Source organism: Leishmania martiniquensis, chromosome 22, assembly GCF_017916325.1.
Source record: "Leishmania martiniquensis isolate LSCM1 chromosome 22, whole genome shotgun sequence".
Classification (NCBI taxonomy): Eukaryota; Euglenozoa; class Kinetoplastea; order Trypanosomatida; family Trypanosomatidae; genus Leishmania; species Leishmania martiniquensis.
Genome location: NC_090157.1, coordinates 68,609 through 83,251, shown reverse-complemented (window position 1 = coordinate 83,251; position 14,643 = coordinate 68,609). Strand labels below are relative to the sequence as shown.

At 57.6% G+C, this 14,643-nt stretch overlaps 3 protein-coding genes across 3 annotated transcripts; all 3 read left to right on the top strand.

Annotated features, from left to right (window-relative positions):
* Positions 1–1,319: 1,319 nt before the first annotated feature.
* LSCM1_02866 (uncharacterized protein) lies at positions 1,320–2,093 on the top strand (the record flags this gene model as incomplete). Its single annotated transcript, XM_067320431.1, has 1 exon — positions 1,320–2,093. One exon carries the CDS (start codon positions 1,320–1,322, stop codon positions 2,091–2,093), a length of 774 nt encoding a protein of 257 aa, XP_067178743.1.
* Positions 2,094–6,637: 4,544 nt separating this feature from the next.
* Positions 6,638–10,045, top strand: LSCM1_02865 (uncharacterized protein; the record flags this gene model as incomplete). Its single annotated transcript, XM_067320430.1, has 1 exon — positions 6,638–10,045. One exon carries the CDS (start codon positions 6,638–6,640, stop codon positions 10,043–10,045), a length of 3,408 nt encoding a protein of 1,135 aa, XP_067178742.1.
* A 2,855-nt stretch (positions 10,046–12,900) lies between these two features.
* On the top strand, positions 12,901–14,133 carry LSCM1_02864 (uncharacterized protein; the record flags this gene model as incomplete). The annotated part of the gene is made up of 1 exon (XM_067320429.1): positions 12,901–14,133. One exon carries the CDS (start codon positions 12,901–12,903, stop codon positions 14,131–14,133), a length of 1,233 nt encoding a protein of 410 aa, XP_067178741.1.
* Positions 14,134–14,643: the final 510 nt, after the last annotated feature.

Genomic DNA, 14,643 nt, shown 5'->3' with positions numbered 1-14,643 from the left:
CTTTTCTTCTTCGTTCCTCTCACTTCATTTCACATTCGAGTCGAGCCTGCCGCCCCCTTATTTCCTTCTGCGCTTATCCAAATGCTGGGGTGCCCTGTCTGTCTGTCTGTGTGTGTGTGTGTTGAGGGGGGAGGCGGGGGTCTTTCTCTCACTCCCTTTATATGACCTCTCCCATCACCCTTCCCGCGACTCCTTCGAATACGCACCCAGCCGCGCTGCCCGCATTTTCCTCTTCTTCCCGCTGCTTTACTAGTACGATCGTTACACCGGTGGCTAGGCGACGTATGCTTGCATGGACAGTTCATCCACGCGCCATGGCCACGGTGCAAACGTCAACGCGTGCCGTCAAAGGGCTCGTTCACACATCGAAACACACACAAAACAAAAGAAGTGAAAGCACATAAAAGTGTCGAGGGAGCCGTCCAAATAAGACACCGCCGGGCGAATGCAGGCAGAAAACGCGACGGAGGATTCGCGCGGACTCAGTCAGCGACACAGACGCGAATCGCAAGCGAGAGAGACAAAGCGACCCGCGCGCACGGCGCCCATGCCCCCTTCGAGATGCGTCTCGCGCGTTGCGCTGTCCTCTCTGGTGAGTCCAGCGTCGGTTGTATCCCCTGTCTCGTGGCACACGCATACCAGTTCACAAAGACAGAGGGAGACATGCGTCAACACTTCGCAACTGTTTTCATCTTGTATTGATTACTTCGCTCTTCCCGTCTTTCCCCCCCTCCACACACACTTCAATGTGGTACCAGTTTGCACTCCACTGGCTTTCAACGAACACACAGCTGTACGCGTCTCAGATCAGCCTCCGGTTATTCTTATTTTTCGCTCCCGTCTCCTCCATCTCAAGACTGCGCACCCACCAGTGACACACAGCAGCACATATTTCCCCTTCGTCACAGCGAGGTTCGTCTTCCCTCCCGCGTACGCCGCTGCTGCCAAGTTTCATCGTCGATATCCACCCACGAAAAATAAGTCGCGGGTGCTCTCTTTGTCTTTGCTTTTATTTTCTTGTTTCGGCTTGAGACTCTCTTATCCATTCCTCCCCCCTCCCCCCAAAGCCACTCCGACGGCCCTTCGGGAAGGCACGAGAAATCAACACCGCTCGGCAGGCGCCGCCAACATCGTGCTGGTCACACCGGCAGAGGTTATTAGGCCCTTCTCTCTCTAACGGGACATCTGTTTTTGCTTTGGCGGCTCGATTAGCTCACTCAGCGTTCTCAAAGCAGTCATAACGTGGAGAGGGAAACTGTTTGCGGATTTCGACAACAAAGCGGCAGCAAGCGCGCCCAAGAACACGGCCTCGATACACAATGCCCCGCACGCGTGATACCCGTCACCAGACGCAGGAGGTGGCCGACAAAATCTCTGAGGTTGCCTCACAGGTGCAGGTCGAGATGAGTCACAAAACGAAGGATGCGCATAAAACTCTCTCGTCTGCTGCGGAGAACGCCTCTGACGCTGCCCAGAATGGCGTCCAGAACGCCATGAACACTGTGCAGTCCTATGTGCATGAGGGGCACCGCATCGCCTCGGAGCACAAGGCGCACCTGCAGGAGGCGGTCAAAAAGGTCGTCAATGTCGCCCACGAGTACGTCGAGGATGCCCGCAAAATGGCCGACCCGTATGTGGAGAGCGCCAAGGCAAAGGTGGATAGTGCGAAGGCCTCCGTCGAGAACGCGCGCCACTCTGCCCAGAGCGCTGTGGACAACGCCAAGGAACAGGTAACGGCTGTGCGCACCAAGGTGACGGAAAAGACACAGCCATACGTCAACAACTACCAAGACTTCGACTTCACCAAGACGGCCGCCTTCCACGTGCTCACGCACATCATCAGCAGCGTGCTGTACATCATCTGGCGCGTGACGCTGTGGTTCCCGTCTCTCCAGCACATGATGAACGTCATTCAGAAGAAGGAAGCGGAGGTAGCGGCGGCGCAGAACTGCGCGGCGGTGCTGCAGAAGGTGCCGGCCGTAGGCCCGCGGGCTGTGGAGGTGATGAAAGTGGCTGTCCACAACGTGTGCGCGGACCTAAAGGAGCAAATATCTCAGCACTACGCTGCGACGCAGCGTGCAAAGACCGCGTAGCCTCTCTCTACTGCCCTTGGCGATCCTCCTCCCCACCCCTCTCGCTTTCCTCTCCTGCGCGTCTGCGCTGATGTAGCGTCGTAGAATGATACAAGCGCACGCACCTTCACACTGTTGGGCCCATCCCCTGTGTGCACTGTCTTCCCCTCTTCCCATGTCTTCTCATCCTTTCTCCTCCTCGACCACACAGACACAGAGATGGAGGGAGCCGACAGACTCTTCTCTCGCTCCTGTAGCTTCCCTTTGCTCTGAGTTGTCTGTCTCCCTGCCCTTTGTGTTCTGTCACCACCACCCACTCCCCTCCCTCCCTCCCTCTCTTCCCACTTTCGTCGATGTCTCGCCGTGCTCTGTGTGTGCGCGCGCGCCTTTACATTCCCATTTCATTTACCTTTCCCTCTTTCTCTCCAGTGGCGTACCGAAACATTTTCTCTTTTTTTGGGGGGAGGGGGGAGGAGTTGTGTACTTGTCGATGTGGAGGAGGGAGCGTGTGCACTAAGGATTCTTTTTTTTCCGGCGTGTGTCTGCCGCTCCGCGCCCATTTTTTTCTTGCGGCTTCCGTCCCCCTGTCTGTGTCGCCGTTCATGCTGTCGCGTTCTTTCGCACCCCCACTCACCCACGCATTCAGATGCCTCTGGGCAGGATGTAAGCATCTCTGTCACGCTGGGAGTATTTGGGCGTTCGTGTGCCTCATAGACCGCAACACCCTCACCCCATCGCCCTTTTCTATTCTCCCTCCTTTGCCCTTTCCAAGTGTGTGACGGTGGCCGTGCATGTGTACACGTAAGTCGACGAGCCGTACGCCCTTCTGCTCAGACTATGGAAAGCCGCATACAAACATTAATGGAAAAGCGTTGACGCCATACAAGTGGAGAAGAAAGATGCGAGGGGAAGGAGTAGTCACAGGGTGAAGTGGATGCCTACGAGTTGAGCCGAAGATCTTTGCTTCTGCCATTCAACTCCTTCCCCAAGGTGAGCATATTGAGAGGTCTCAGGCCTCCATGTCAGTCTATGCGTAGAGGTGTGCTTACGTGTGTTTTCGCACCGGCGCACGCGCACATTGCCGTTTTTTTTACCTTCATGTCCCTCTTTGTGTGTGAGTGTGTGTGTGTTCGTGCGTTTCGCATCCTTTCCACATGGACATATCTATCGTCAGTGCCCCTCCCCCCTCCTCCCTCTTTTTTATTTTTCTCTCTTCCTCCGTCTCCCTCTCCTCCACTTTACTGTTCCTCTGGGCCTTCTCTTCTTTCTCAACTTCACACACCCACTCACTGCTTGTCTTTTCACCTGTGTCCATGGCTTATTTCATTTTTTTCTTCTTCCGCATTTCGTCCAAGAGAGGCGTCCATACGCTTGGCGCCGACCGCATTTGTGCGCCGAGGATGAGATACAGAAAGCCGTGGATGGCGGACGAGGTGGAGCTCCTTTTTGGGGGGAGAGGAGGACGGAAACGTTGAAGGTGCAGCGTCAGCCCGGTGACAAACTTTCCCCTCCGTTTTCTCATCTCCTTCAGTGTTACGGGCCCTCCTCCCTTGCGCCATTGTCGATTCGCTGTTATTTTTGCTTTTCCTTTTCCTCGATAGGTGAAGGGAGCGTGTACCGTTTCGGTCACGTGCGTTGGAGAGACGTTGGTCTGTTGGGGGTGGGGGGCCACGTGTCCGTGTGCTGGTCACGAGCGCCAGGGTACCCCTCTGCGGCACCGTCGACGTGACCGCTCATGGGATGGAAAAGAGCCGTAACCAAACGGCATCCTGTCAAACATTTTTCCCTCTGCTTTCCATCGTGCCCTCACCACATCCACTCGTGCTCGCCCTCGTGCTGATTGACGTGTGGATAACGGGCACGGAGACGGTGAAGCACGAAGACCATCTCTTCATTCGTTTCTTTGAGCCTCAGCCTCCTTTCTTCTGGCGGAAGTAGTGCTGGAGAGAGAGGGGGAGGAGGGGGCGTATGTTCGACTGTGCGCTTGTGGATGTGGCCCCCGATCAGTCGTTCGTTGCTTCGTACTGCCGCTCCCTCTCTTTATTTGCCTCTTCTACGGTAGGCGGCGTTTTTTCTTCGTCATCCAAAACTCCATGTCATCTTCTTCTTTTCGCCTGTATAACTCGCTCACACCCCACACGTTGCCTTCTACGGGTATATATATATATACACCTGCAAGCAAAAAAAGGCACTCGCATCTGCCTCTCTTCCCCTCTCCTTCCTCCCTCCCTACTCCCTGTTCATCCCCCCTCTCTCTCTCGCTCACACACACCTTCCCCCTCCCAAATGCACAAGACAAACATTCACTCCCCCCTGCGCTGTCCGCTCGGAGGCAGGCACACGAGGCATTCAGAAAGCTGCAAAGGCTAGTGGAGTGAGGCGCGGAGGCGGAGAGGTGGTTAACAGCTCTCGTGCATCCCTCATGCGCAGGCGTCATGCCTCTCGCTGTCTGCGTCGGTATCTTCCCGACCCTCCTTCCACCCCCTCTCTTCCCTCTCGCCTTCTCTCCGAGTCGATGTGACGTAAATGCAAGCCTCTCGTGGGTGCGTGTCGAACGAAGGTGCTGCTCTTCGTTGCTTTCGTGCATTTGTTTTTGCTTCCGCAGTCCTCTCGCCTTCATCTCCTCTTTTTCGTCGAGTGCACCTCTCGCGCGCTTTTCCTTTGCTTTTCTCTTCGCTATTCATGGGGCCTCTCATCTAATGGAGCTCTTCGTTTCGAGCCTCAGAGACGCGGAGCAGAGACTCGCCCGGTACACGTCGTTCCTTCGTACCTCCTTTCCCCCTCCCCGTTGAGAAGTGGTTACGGTTCTTTCTTTTTCTTGTCGCGCATTGTATTTTAGCTCATCGAGGTTCTCTCTCTGTGTAAGTTTACCTGCTTGCGCGTGTGTGTCAGTGCGTTCCTCTTTTTTTTTTCACGAGACCCTCTGGTCCGTCGTTTGAAAACGCTTGTCTCTTGGATAGAAGAGTGCCAGCCCGCACTCACGCACAGAATCATGTGCAAGTACGCATGGGCAAGAGCACCGCCTTTTGAGCACGGCCCTTCGTTGCTGCCATACCCGCCCCATGCATGGATAGACCCATACTCCTTCCCTCTCCCTCCCTCTACCACTGGTATCCTCGGCCACTGATTGGTATCGTTGAGAGAGAAAGAGAGAAAGCAGGCGCGTGGTAATATGGCATTTACAAGTACAGCGAGGTGTTTCTTCTCTCTTGTCGGCTCTATCTTTGAGGTTTCAGTGTCGTGTGTGGATGCGGATGTGCACGTTGTCCGTTTCTTCTCCCCCTCTCCCCTTATCACTTCTGGCAAGAGTTTGTGCTCTTATCGGTTGTCGTGTGATTACTCTCCCTTCTCTTCCGTCCTCCTTTGCGTGGATAGTGCTCACCGCCTTTCACAGTAGCGTGCACGTGTCGCCCCTCTGATTCGTATTCCCCAATGGTGCCTCTGGCGTCTTCCCTTTTCACGCACGCGCGCTACGTCCGCACGAAGACGAAAACACAAATAAGCGGGTACGCACACATTCGATGTGACCCTGAGCACACAGGCGTGCGCACCGGCGTTCCCAGAGACGCCTCAGAGTGTATGTAAAATGGCAGGAAGAAAACCCCCTACAGTGTACTGCATCGTAGAAGAGATGCGGCAGGCCTGGAGGGGTTTACACACCCACACACGCATTCACACAGACATTTATATTTTTATTCATGTCAGCTACGCGGTACAAGTGTTTTCCCATTTTGTCTTTTCTTTCGCTCTCGCTTTCTCTGTCTGCCTGTCTGTCTGTATGTGTCTAAAGCCGTGGCACCCTAAGGTGCCTTAACAGAAGTTTGCAAGGTGAACAACGGCTACAAAAAAAAGGCAAAACGAGAGGGTGCCCATCAATGGGGAAAGACGAAGACGCCATGGCGATGTGGCACGATGCTTTCCCCCTGTACCCTCTCTACGCGCGTCAGCCCTGCTACCCTTCTATTGGCACCGCGCCCCCTCCTCCTCCCCCTCCCCACACACGCACACACACACGTCGCTCCCCTCTCGGCATCTTGTTTGAGGTAGCCAAAGTGTTGTAGCTGAATCGTCAATGCGTAAAGCTGCTTATCTTTTGTGTTATGTATGTGTTTTCGTCCAGCCGTATTCAGGACACCATATTGCGCACATGCTGATCATGCGGTGGGTGTGACGCCATTCCTCAATCGCATACAAGCCCGCAACCCTCTCTCTATCGTTGCCCACCCCTCGTTTCTGCTTTGCAGCACCGTGTCTGCAAGAGAGACACGTATTCGAGTCGGAGGGCAGTGCACGCGCGTGGCACCTGTACGAAATCGAAGTCAATTGCCGCGGTGGTTGTCTTCCGCTCGTGCAGTCGTCGTGCCGGTACCGTAGACGCACAGCGAATACATCCTGCACATCACTACAGCACATCCACACACACACACACACACAGAGATAAGCGGTGCATAGACGCCTGTTGTAGGGTTGGTCTCCGCAACTTCGTCCTCCGGCCCTGGTGCTTGTGTGTCCCCTGACGCACGAGCGTGTTCCTGTAGCGCAAGTGGCCTCGGCCTTCAACGTCAATGACCGACGATACCTACTCGTACTCCGGCTCCTACACCGGCGATTACTCCTATTCTTATACCTACTCGGATAGCTACGGTTCGTATACCGGCAGCACCACTGAGAAATCGCCGCGACGCTCCCCGGCAGCCGCACCGGCAGCGCAGATGACCGAGGACAAGAGGGCGCCCTCTCCATCCCAGGCGGGGGCTCTGAAGCCGGCCCGGTCCACAGATAGCGACAGCTATAGCTACAGCTACGAGAGCACCTCTTCGGTGGACGCGCGGGCAGCAGGCGCGGCAAGAGCGATACGCCAGAGTGAGGGCAAAACGAACGGGCCGGCAAAATCGAATAGAGACGATGACGACTCGTACAGCGACTCCTATACAGAGAGCGACAGCGACGGCTCGTACAGCTACAGCTACTCCGGCAGCGAGACCAAGACTGCCCCACCGCCGGCGCTCAGGGTACCCAAGGCGGAGGTGGAAAGAACAGGGCAGCAGGCCACCATACGAGAGGCAGGGCCGGCGCAGCAAACCGCAGTCACCGCCCCGCCGGCAACGAAGTCGGCGGCCGCCGCCTTGACGAATGCGGACTCCACCGGGTCGTACGCGTACTCGTACTCGGAGGATGGGGACGTGAGCTACGGCTACAGTGGCGGGAGCAACTACTACACCGACGGCTCCTACTACTACGACGAGGACTCGCACGACTACTCGGGCACCTACTCGTATACAGGAGACAGCAGCTATTACTACTCCTACTCCTCCGCCGGATCCGGGGACGGGCGGCAGAGACGCGGAACTCGAAGTGCTGGCATGGCGTCGGGCTCTTCGGACTACTACAACTACGGCGGCTCGAGCTACAGCGGTGACTACACGGACAACTCTGACTATTACTACTACGAATACTACTACCACGGCTCGTCGTTCACCGGCGATGACAGCCACTACAGCTACCTGTACTCCTACAGCTACTACTCTTACAGCGCAACGAGCAAGTCGCTCACCTCTACGACATCATCGTATGACTACGGCAGCTTCACCACGTCCCTCTTGTCGGAAAGCAGAACGGCGCCGCAGCGGGAACTGGTGGTCCTGCGGGCCCCAGCAAGGGATGTCCCGCGCCCACCCCCGGCGCCGAAGCGCTGCTTCGTTCTCTTGAAGTCTGCCGAGGACACGGTATGGGGATTCCTCCAGCGACTCATGGCGTTGCAGCAGTTTTACGAAGCGCAGCGTGCGGCCGTCCGAGGCTACGGTGCCGATGCCGCCTCCTCCATGCAGCGCACGAGGGCACCGTCCTATGCGGCAGTGAAAGGGCAAGAAGACTTGGACACGCCGTTCATCCCGACCAAGAACGGCTGCTTCAGTGAGCGCTCCATGCGCATTGCCTTTCACGTACTGCGACTGAATCACCTTGAGCGCCAACAGGCTCTGAAGAACGCGCCAGTGCCACTGCCGGTGGAGGCGATGTTTGATATCTTCAACACGTGTGTGGTGGCGCGAGCGAAGGAGCAGGTGTCACAGGCTTTTGTGGCGAGCGATACGTTCCGAAGTGGGGAGATGCCGCTGACGAAGCTAAGCGCTCTGCTGCGCCGGCTCGGCATCGGCACCAGCCCCATCATCGAAGGCTTCCGCATCAGCATCGGTGCGTCCACAGAAGGCGCCTTAGAGATGGTGGTGAACGTGGAGCAGATAGTCCAAGCGGGTGGCCCGGCAGCAGCAGCGGGCGCGCAGGAAAAAGGAGTTGCCGGCTCTGCCACCAACGCAGCGGTGCCGGCGTCTGCAAAGTCACCGCTGCCGATGCAGTGGGAGGTGACTCCCGTCTACGTCCTACGGATTCTTCGCAAGAACGCTGTCAACCAGCGCTCAACGCTAATACGCTGGAAGAGCAACACGATCTACATGGGGCGCCACGCGATCGTGCGCGATGTCATGACAAAGGCCCTCTTCGAAAGACTCAAGACGTACATTGAGGCCGCCTCCTACCTGTGCGTGCTTGCCAGCGTCTTCTCCATCGAGGATACTGAAAAAGGGACGCTGACGGTGCAGTACCCCCAGTTCATCCGCAGTGTGCTGCTGGCAGACCCTCCTGCACACCTGCGCGCGTCCACCGCGCCACCGCACAAATTGCTGTACATCGAAAACCTCTTCTATACTGTGTTCCGTCCGCTGGAGGTGCTGCAGGCCTATGAGGCTGGCCTACCCGTGCCCCGCTACAACGGTGACTGGGCCGTGGAGTCGACACTTTCCTCCACAAACGACACGGAGGAGAAGCGCCGCCGCAACGTGGTGCCCGGCATCAGCCCCGACATGCACCTCGCACCCACTCCCTTGGCCCGCCCGCCTGGCGAGGTGAAGTTGTCGTTTGTGCTGCAGAAAGTTCGTGTCCCGGCACATCCGCCGCCGCACTCCCGGTGCTTCTGCCTCGTGAGTGCCGTGACGCCTTCCAATATATTTCTGCCAGCCATCGAGGTGCCCGTGCGTCGCATTGTCGCGTCCACCAGTAAGCACGGCGGTTACACATGGCTCTTTCACGACAAGACGCACAAGAAGAAAAAGGCGGTCCTGCAGTTTGCCGGGGCGCCGGTCGACAGCATCTACGTGGAGTGCTGCTACGAGATGCAGGACACGTGGCCGCCGGTCAGTCGGGAGGACGCGGTGTCACCGGCAGAGGGGGCCGCAACTTCCACAGCGCGGGGCAGCATCACGACGGTGTGGTGTGCGGGTTACGCGGTGTTTCCTGTGGGCAGTGTCGAAACGCTGGTGCTGCCGGTAAAGGCAGGAAGCCTGCTGCAAGAGCCGCCGCACGATTCGGCTCTCCGGAGTAGCGGCGCCCCTGGTGGCAACGAAGCCGTTGCAGCAGCAACAGCTCCTTACAGGAACGCCATGAAACCCAAAGTAGAGCTAAATCAGAGCTACAGCTGCTGTGCACCGGCGACCTGCCGGTGCAGCTGCCCAAAGAAGATGGCGGAGAAGGCGTATCAGGTCAAGGTGAAAGTGCTCCAGCCCAAGAAGCCCAAACCCGGGGTGGAGCGGCTGCCCGCGAGGTACATCGCCTACCAGCGGCATGTCACGATGATCTCGCAGCTGCGCGCCGTCGTGGAGCTCGTGGCCAAAGAAACCTCACACGCTCCGCAAGCCTTCCGCCAGCAGGCGGTCCGCTACATCTTCTTCGTCGCCGCCGACCCCGCGCTGCTGGATCAGCTGTGCGCTCTCTGGGCGTACCGAGAGCGGCACTGGAAAGCGGCAGAGCGCAAGGACGAGCAATTCAAGCAACGCACGCTCCTCGCCTGCGTTGCCTCTCTCTATGCACTGAACAACTCGTGTGCTCACAGCAGACAGACCTTTGCCAAATTTCTCTCAAAGGGAAAGGCCTTGCGAATGCCCATCGACCCTTCGGCGCCGATGGCGCCCGTTCGCATCTGACGCGCGTCTGATGAAAGAAACAATGCGGGCAGAGGCGAGCGTTGTGCTGCTGGCTGCCTCCTGTCTTTCTCTCTTTTTCTCTCCCTCGCGTCGCCACCTCCTACAGGAGACGCGAGAGGGGTAGCACAGCAGAAACAAAGTGAAAACAACTCTTTAGATGCGTGCTTGCGGGACGTCAGTTGGCCGCTTCCCCCTCAGAGACGCACACACACACAAACACTCACCAACGCGCATCTTTTTTTTCACTCTTCATGCCTCACGTTTGAGTTCACGAGAGGTGCACGAGTGAAACATGCGCAGCTGTGAGTTGGCTGTCAAACAGGGGTGGCGCCCTGAAACGCATAGAGGTGCCCCCGCGCGTGCACACAGGTACACAAACATACAGACATGCAGAAGATTCTCATAGACGCGCTCTTGCCGGCATGGCATATTAATCCCTTCATGTCGGCTTGTGCGTCTGGTCGATTCCCTTTTCCTCTTCCCCCCGTCCCCTCCCCTCTCTCCGCACTTGGCACGGCCTTTTGCTCGTCCTCCTCGGCTGCTGTTTGATTTTGTCGGTGCCTGTGTGTGTGTGTGTAATGTCATCACTGTGCTTATGCGTTGCGTTAGACTGATTTTTTTTTCTATATGCGAGCGTGTCACTCCTTGAGTGCTTTGGTGTGCACTCTTCGTGCTTCACCTCTCACATGCGCAGCACTAACTGCCGCCTACCCGCAATTTCTCTGCAGTCACTCCATTTTCAAATCGTCGACGTTACAGGTGTACAAAAAAAAAACAAAAAAAAAGACGGCAGCTGCAGCAGACACACCACATGGCGAAGATTTTTCAACCAAACAAAGGTATCAAATGCCGCGCCGTTCGTATCTGAGCACCGACCGTCCTCCAGCGCGCATGCACGCCGCGCCTCCTCTCCTCCTCTCCAGACCCTGGGGCGATCCCCGTTCTGAGCGCGTCATTCCGCTCTCATCCCGTCACGTCAGACCTGCTGGTGTTTCCCAGACAGCGGGAGACGTGATTCAGTTTGGCCATCCTTTCACATCCGCCTTCCCGCAACTTTTCTCCCTCCGGCGGGCGCTTCACCGTCAAAACGCTGCATTCCCAACCGCGGATGTCATTTCTCACTGATCAACAATACATTACCCGCAAGAACTCCAAAAAAACACTGCCCAATGCTCAGCCGACGATTCAATAACCCTCCTTTGCACCACCCTCACACACTCAGTACCCGTGAGCGCTGATGCGCATGGGTGCGGCGTGCGCGGCGTCCCCCACCGGTGGCCGGGTAGAGGGATAAGGTGCGTGCGCCGCACGCATGGAAGCAACACCGCGAATCGCATCGTCGAGTCTACCGAACTCCAGCGTGGCGGATCGCCACACCACTTTGTGGAATGCCACGAGCTGATGCGCCTGAGGGAGAAGCATGACGTCCAGGCCGTGTGCACGGTCTCGGAGGGCCGCGGCTTGAGGCTGGCCGACTTCCGTCTCGGACTCGTCCGGCATGCGCCTCACTCCCCCCTCTACTCGCCGCACGACCGGCACAACTGCTTCCGCGCTCAAGCAGGACCCTGGGAGCAGTCCGGCGGAGTGATGGTGTGCAGCCCACGCAAGTTCGCCTGGCGCAGTCCGCGCGGCCGGTATACGACGAAGGGACGAGGAGGAACTAGCAGGCTCCGCGAGGCGCGTGGCCCGCCTCAGCGGCGGACGCGCCGGCACAGGCGACCCGGATGCAGCCATAGTGCCGCCGAGACTGCTGAGCTGCGGCTGTATACAACTATTTGTTGACTACTTCGCGGTTGAACAACATTTGGAAAAGAAAAATATATATCTTTCTCACCCCGGTGATCGTCGGGGGAGTGTGTCCCTGTGCCCACACGCCGTGTGGAGGCCAAGCAGCCCTTCACCCCCCCTCCCTCCCCTATTCGATGCCGAGCCGCCCCTCTGGTGGTGGCAGGGCCACGGGCCTGCGGCAGTGCACACATTTGCGCCATCCCTTATGCCAGGCAAAAGGCCAGCGTGACTCGCGTGACTCGCACCCGCCCCTCCCCCTCCCTCTGCTCAGGGGCGTGGGTAGGGTACGAGGCAGGGGTGCGTGCTCCGAGGAACGCGTTGGCGCATTGCTGCACCGCGTGCCGAGGGCTGCTTTGCACTATGCAATGGGGCCTGTGACGTGGTGGGTTGGGGGAGGGGGCCGAGTGACATTCGGCTCACGTGCATGTGTGTGTGTGTGTGTGTTGTATGGCAGGGGGAATGGGCGCACTGAAACGAGAACACAGCATATAAATCTCAACTCTCAACTGCCTCTTTTACTTTACATATGCTTTTTTTGCATGCATACGCGCATTTCTCATGTGCGATGTCCGGCGCACACTTCGGGCGCCTTCGTGTCATGGATGTACGTGTACTTTTCTGGGGGTCTCCACGACAAGTAGGCTGTGCCCGAAGACGCGGCGTACGCATTGACACACTCGTTGCCGCACACGACACGCACACAGAAGAAAAAAGAACCTTTCATCTATATATATATATATAATAGCAGACATCGCGTTGAGCGGCTGTCTCACTCCTCTGCGCCCTCGCGTGTTTCGCAGATTTCCTCCCTTTACCTTTTGCTTCTCTGAGTTTTTTTTCTTAGTCGTTGTTGTTGCTAGTCGGTCGGTGCCTCCAGCGAGATTGCTGCAGGCGCTGGTTCTCTGCATGATACCCGGCGTTGCGGAGGAGAACACGGCGTTGTTTATGGCTGTGCGCGCTCAAAGGCAGAAGGAAGCGCACAAGGACAGAGCCCCACCCTCCCCAGGCACATACACAGGCCACGAGGCCGTCTTTACTGGCCGCCGCCCCCCCAGCCGCCGGAGGAGATGAGTTACCAGGCGCAATTCGGTATTCCCTCGTCGTTCCCGACCGTGCGCGTCGGCTCGACCGCAAACTCGATCCCAACAGGATCGTATGGGAACGGCAACTCCGCATGCTCCCTCGGGTCGGGCCCGCTTTTAAAGCCACGGCAGGGCAGCCACTCGACAAGGTCTCCGATCAATTGCAGGCAAAGGTCTGGCACGCGACTTACTGGAGTTACGTCGATCTTTGCTATTGACACAGCAAGCACGAAGCTTTCCATCCCGATAACCGCCGTAGAGCCGACACTCGCGTTCGAAGACGACGGCCTCGTTCCTGGATTGTGTCGTCTCTACATGGAAGGGCGTTGCCGCCAAAGTGAACGCTGCTTCCAGGTGCACGCCAACCCGAGCGTGGTGGAGCAGTTGCGGCACGAGGCCTTTAGCACGCCGTCCTGCTGCCCGGCGCACGGCGCCAAGTGCAACATGGAAGGATTCCCTCTGGGGCTTGTCATTATAATTGATCCTCCACGCGAGAAAGAGTCGACCGCAGTGGTAGAGGCCAACATGGAGCGCGAGAGCGGAAGCGCGGCTGGTTCGCTGTCGAACGGCGAGTCGAACATGGCCGCCAACGGTGGCGAAGGCTCTCTTGGCCACAAAGGCAACAGCACGGAGCAGAATGCCGTCATTGCACTCCACAACATTTGCCCCACGCGCTTTCTCTGGTCGCGCTACGAGGAAAACGGCGGCATGCGGCTGCACGTGCCCAAGTCTAAGATTTGCCGCGAACATCGGAAGGGCCTCTGCCGCTTCGGCAACGAATGCAGCTTCCTGCATCTGTGCCGCGAGATTCCTCTCGTCGGCGAAGACGAGCTTCTCAGCTACTGCCGCACCCAGTCGCGCCACGGTCAACTGCAAGGGAGCATGCCGGACTTCGCCTCTCATCCGCCGTCGTTCAACACCGCGAGCGGCTCTTTGCCGCACCTCGCCCACTCGCAGTCAAACTCCCACGCCAACCCCCCGCACTTCCAGGGCAGCATCGTCTCCCAGAGCGGGTCGTACGCAGACGGATCCCTTAGTAACAGTCAGGCTCATTCCAGGCCACATTTCCCACGCTGCACCGCAGCTTCAGAGAGCCATGGTGATAATCAGCCGCTGCTGCGGCCACTCCGCGGCCTACAGAACGCGCACAGCGGCATGGCGACTCGCGGATCCTTTTCGCATAACCCCTATGCCGCGGCATCCTCGTTTCAAAGCTGAGGGTTGCTAACACAGCGAGCAGATCTGCTGGCGAAGCGCGTCCTGGAACCACTGAGCTGTGATTTTGGGCGTGTGCCCCTTGGCCCGAACCTCCATCACCCTTTGCTCCTCGCTCACTCCCGTCACCGCAGTTGCCGCCACAAGTGAGAGGCGAGTGACGTGTTTGAGGTTGCTTTTTCTTCGTCTTTCTTTTCTCTTATGTTCTCCTTTTTTCTTCGCCGCACTTGTGCCCTAAGATGTACGCCCCTGCACGCACCTCTGCGTGTGCGTAACTGTTTCTTTATCCAAGTAGCATTAGGCCTCCTAGCTCGCACTGTTCTTTTTCACGCTGTTCGTTGCTGATGCGCGAGAGGGCCAGACGCGTTGGTAAAGAGGGGATCTGCAAACGCCAACAGTGCTCGGCGGGCTGCCACGGGTGCAACGCTGCTTACTCCACAGGAACCTCTGCTTTCCGTCTCAGTCTTTGGTTCCTCGTGCCGTACTCTTCTTCACGGAGGGACCCGAACCAGC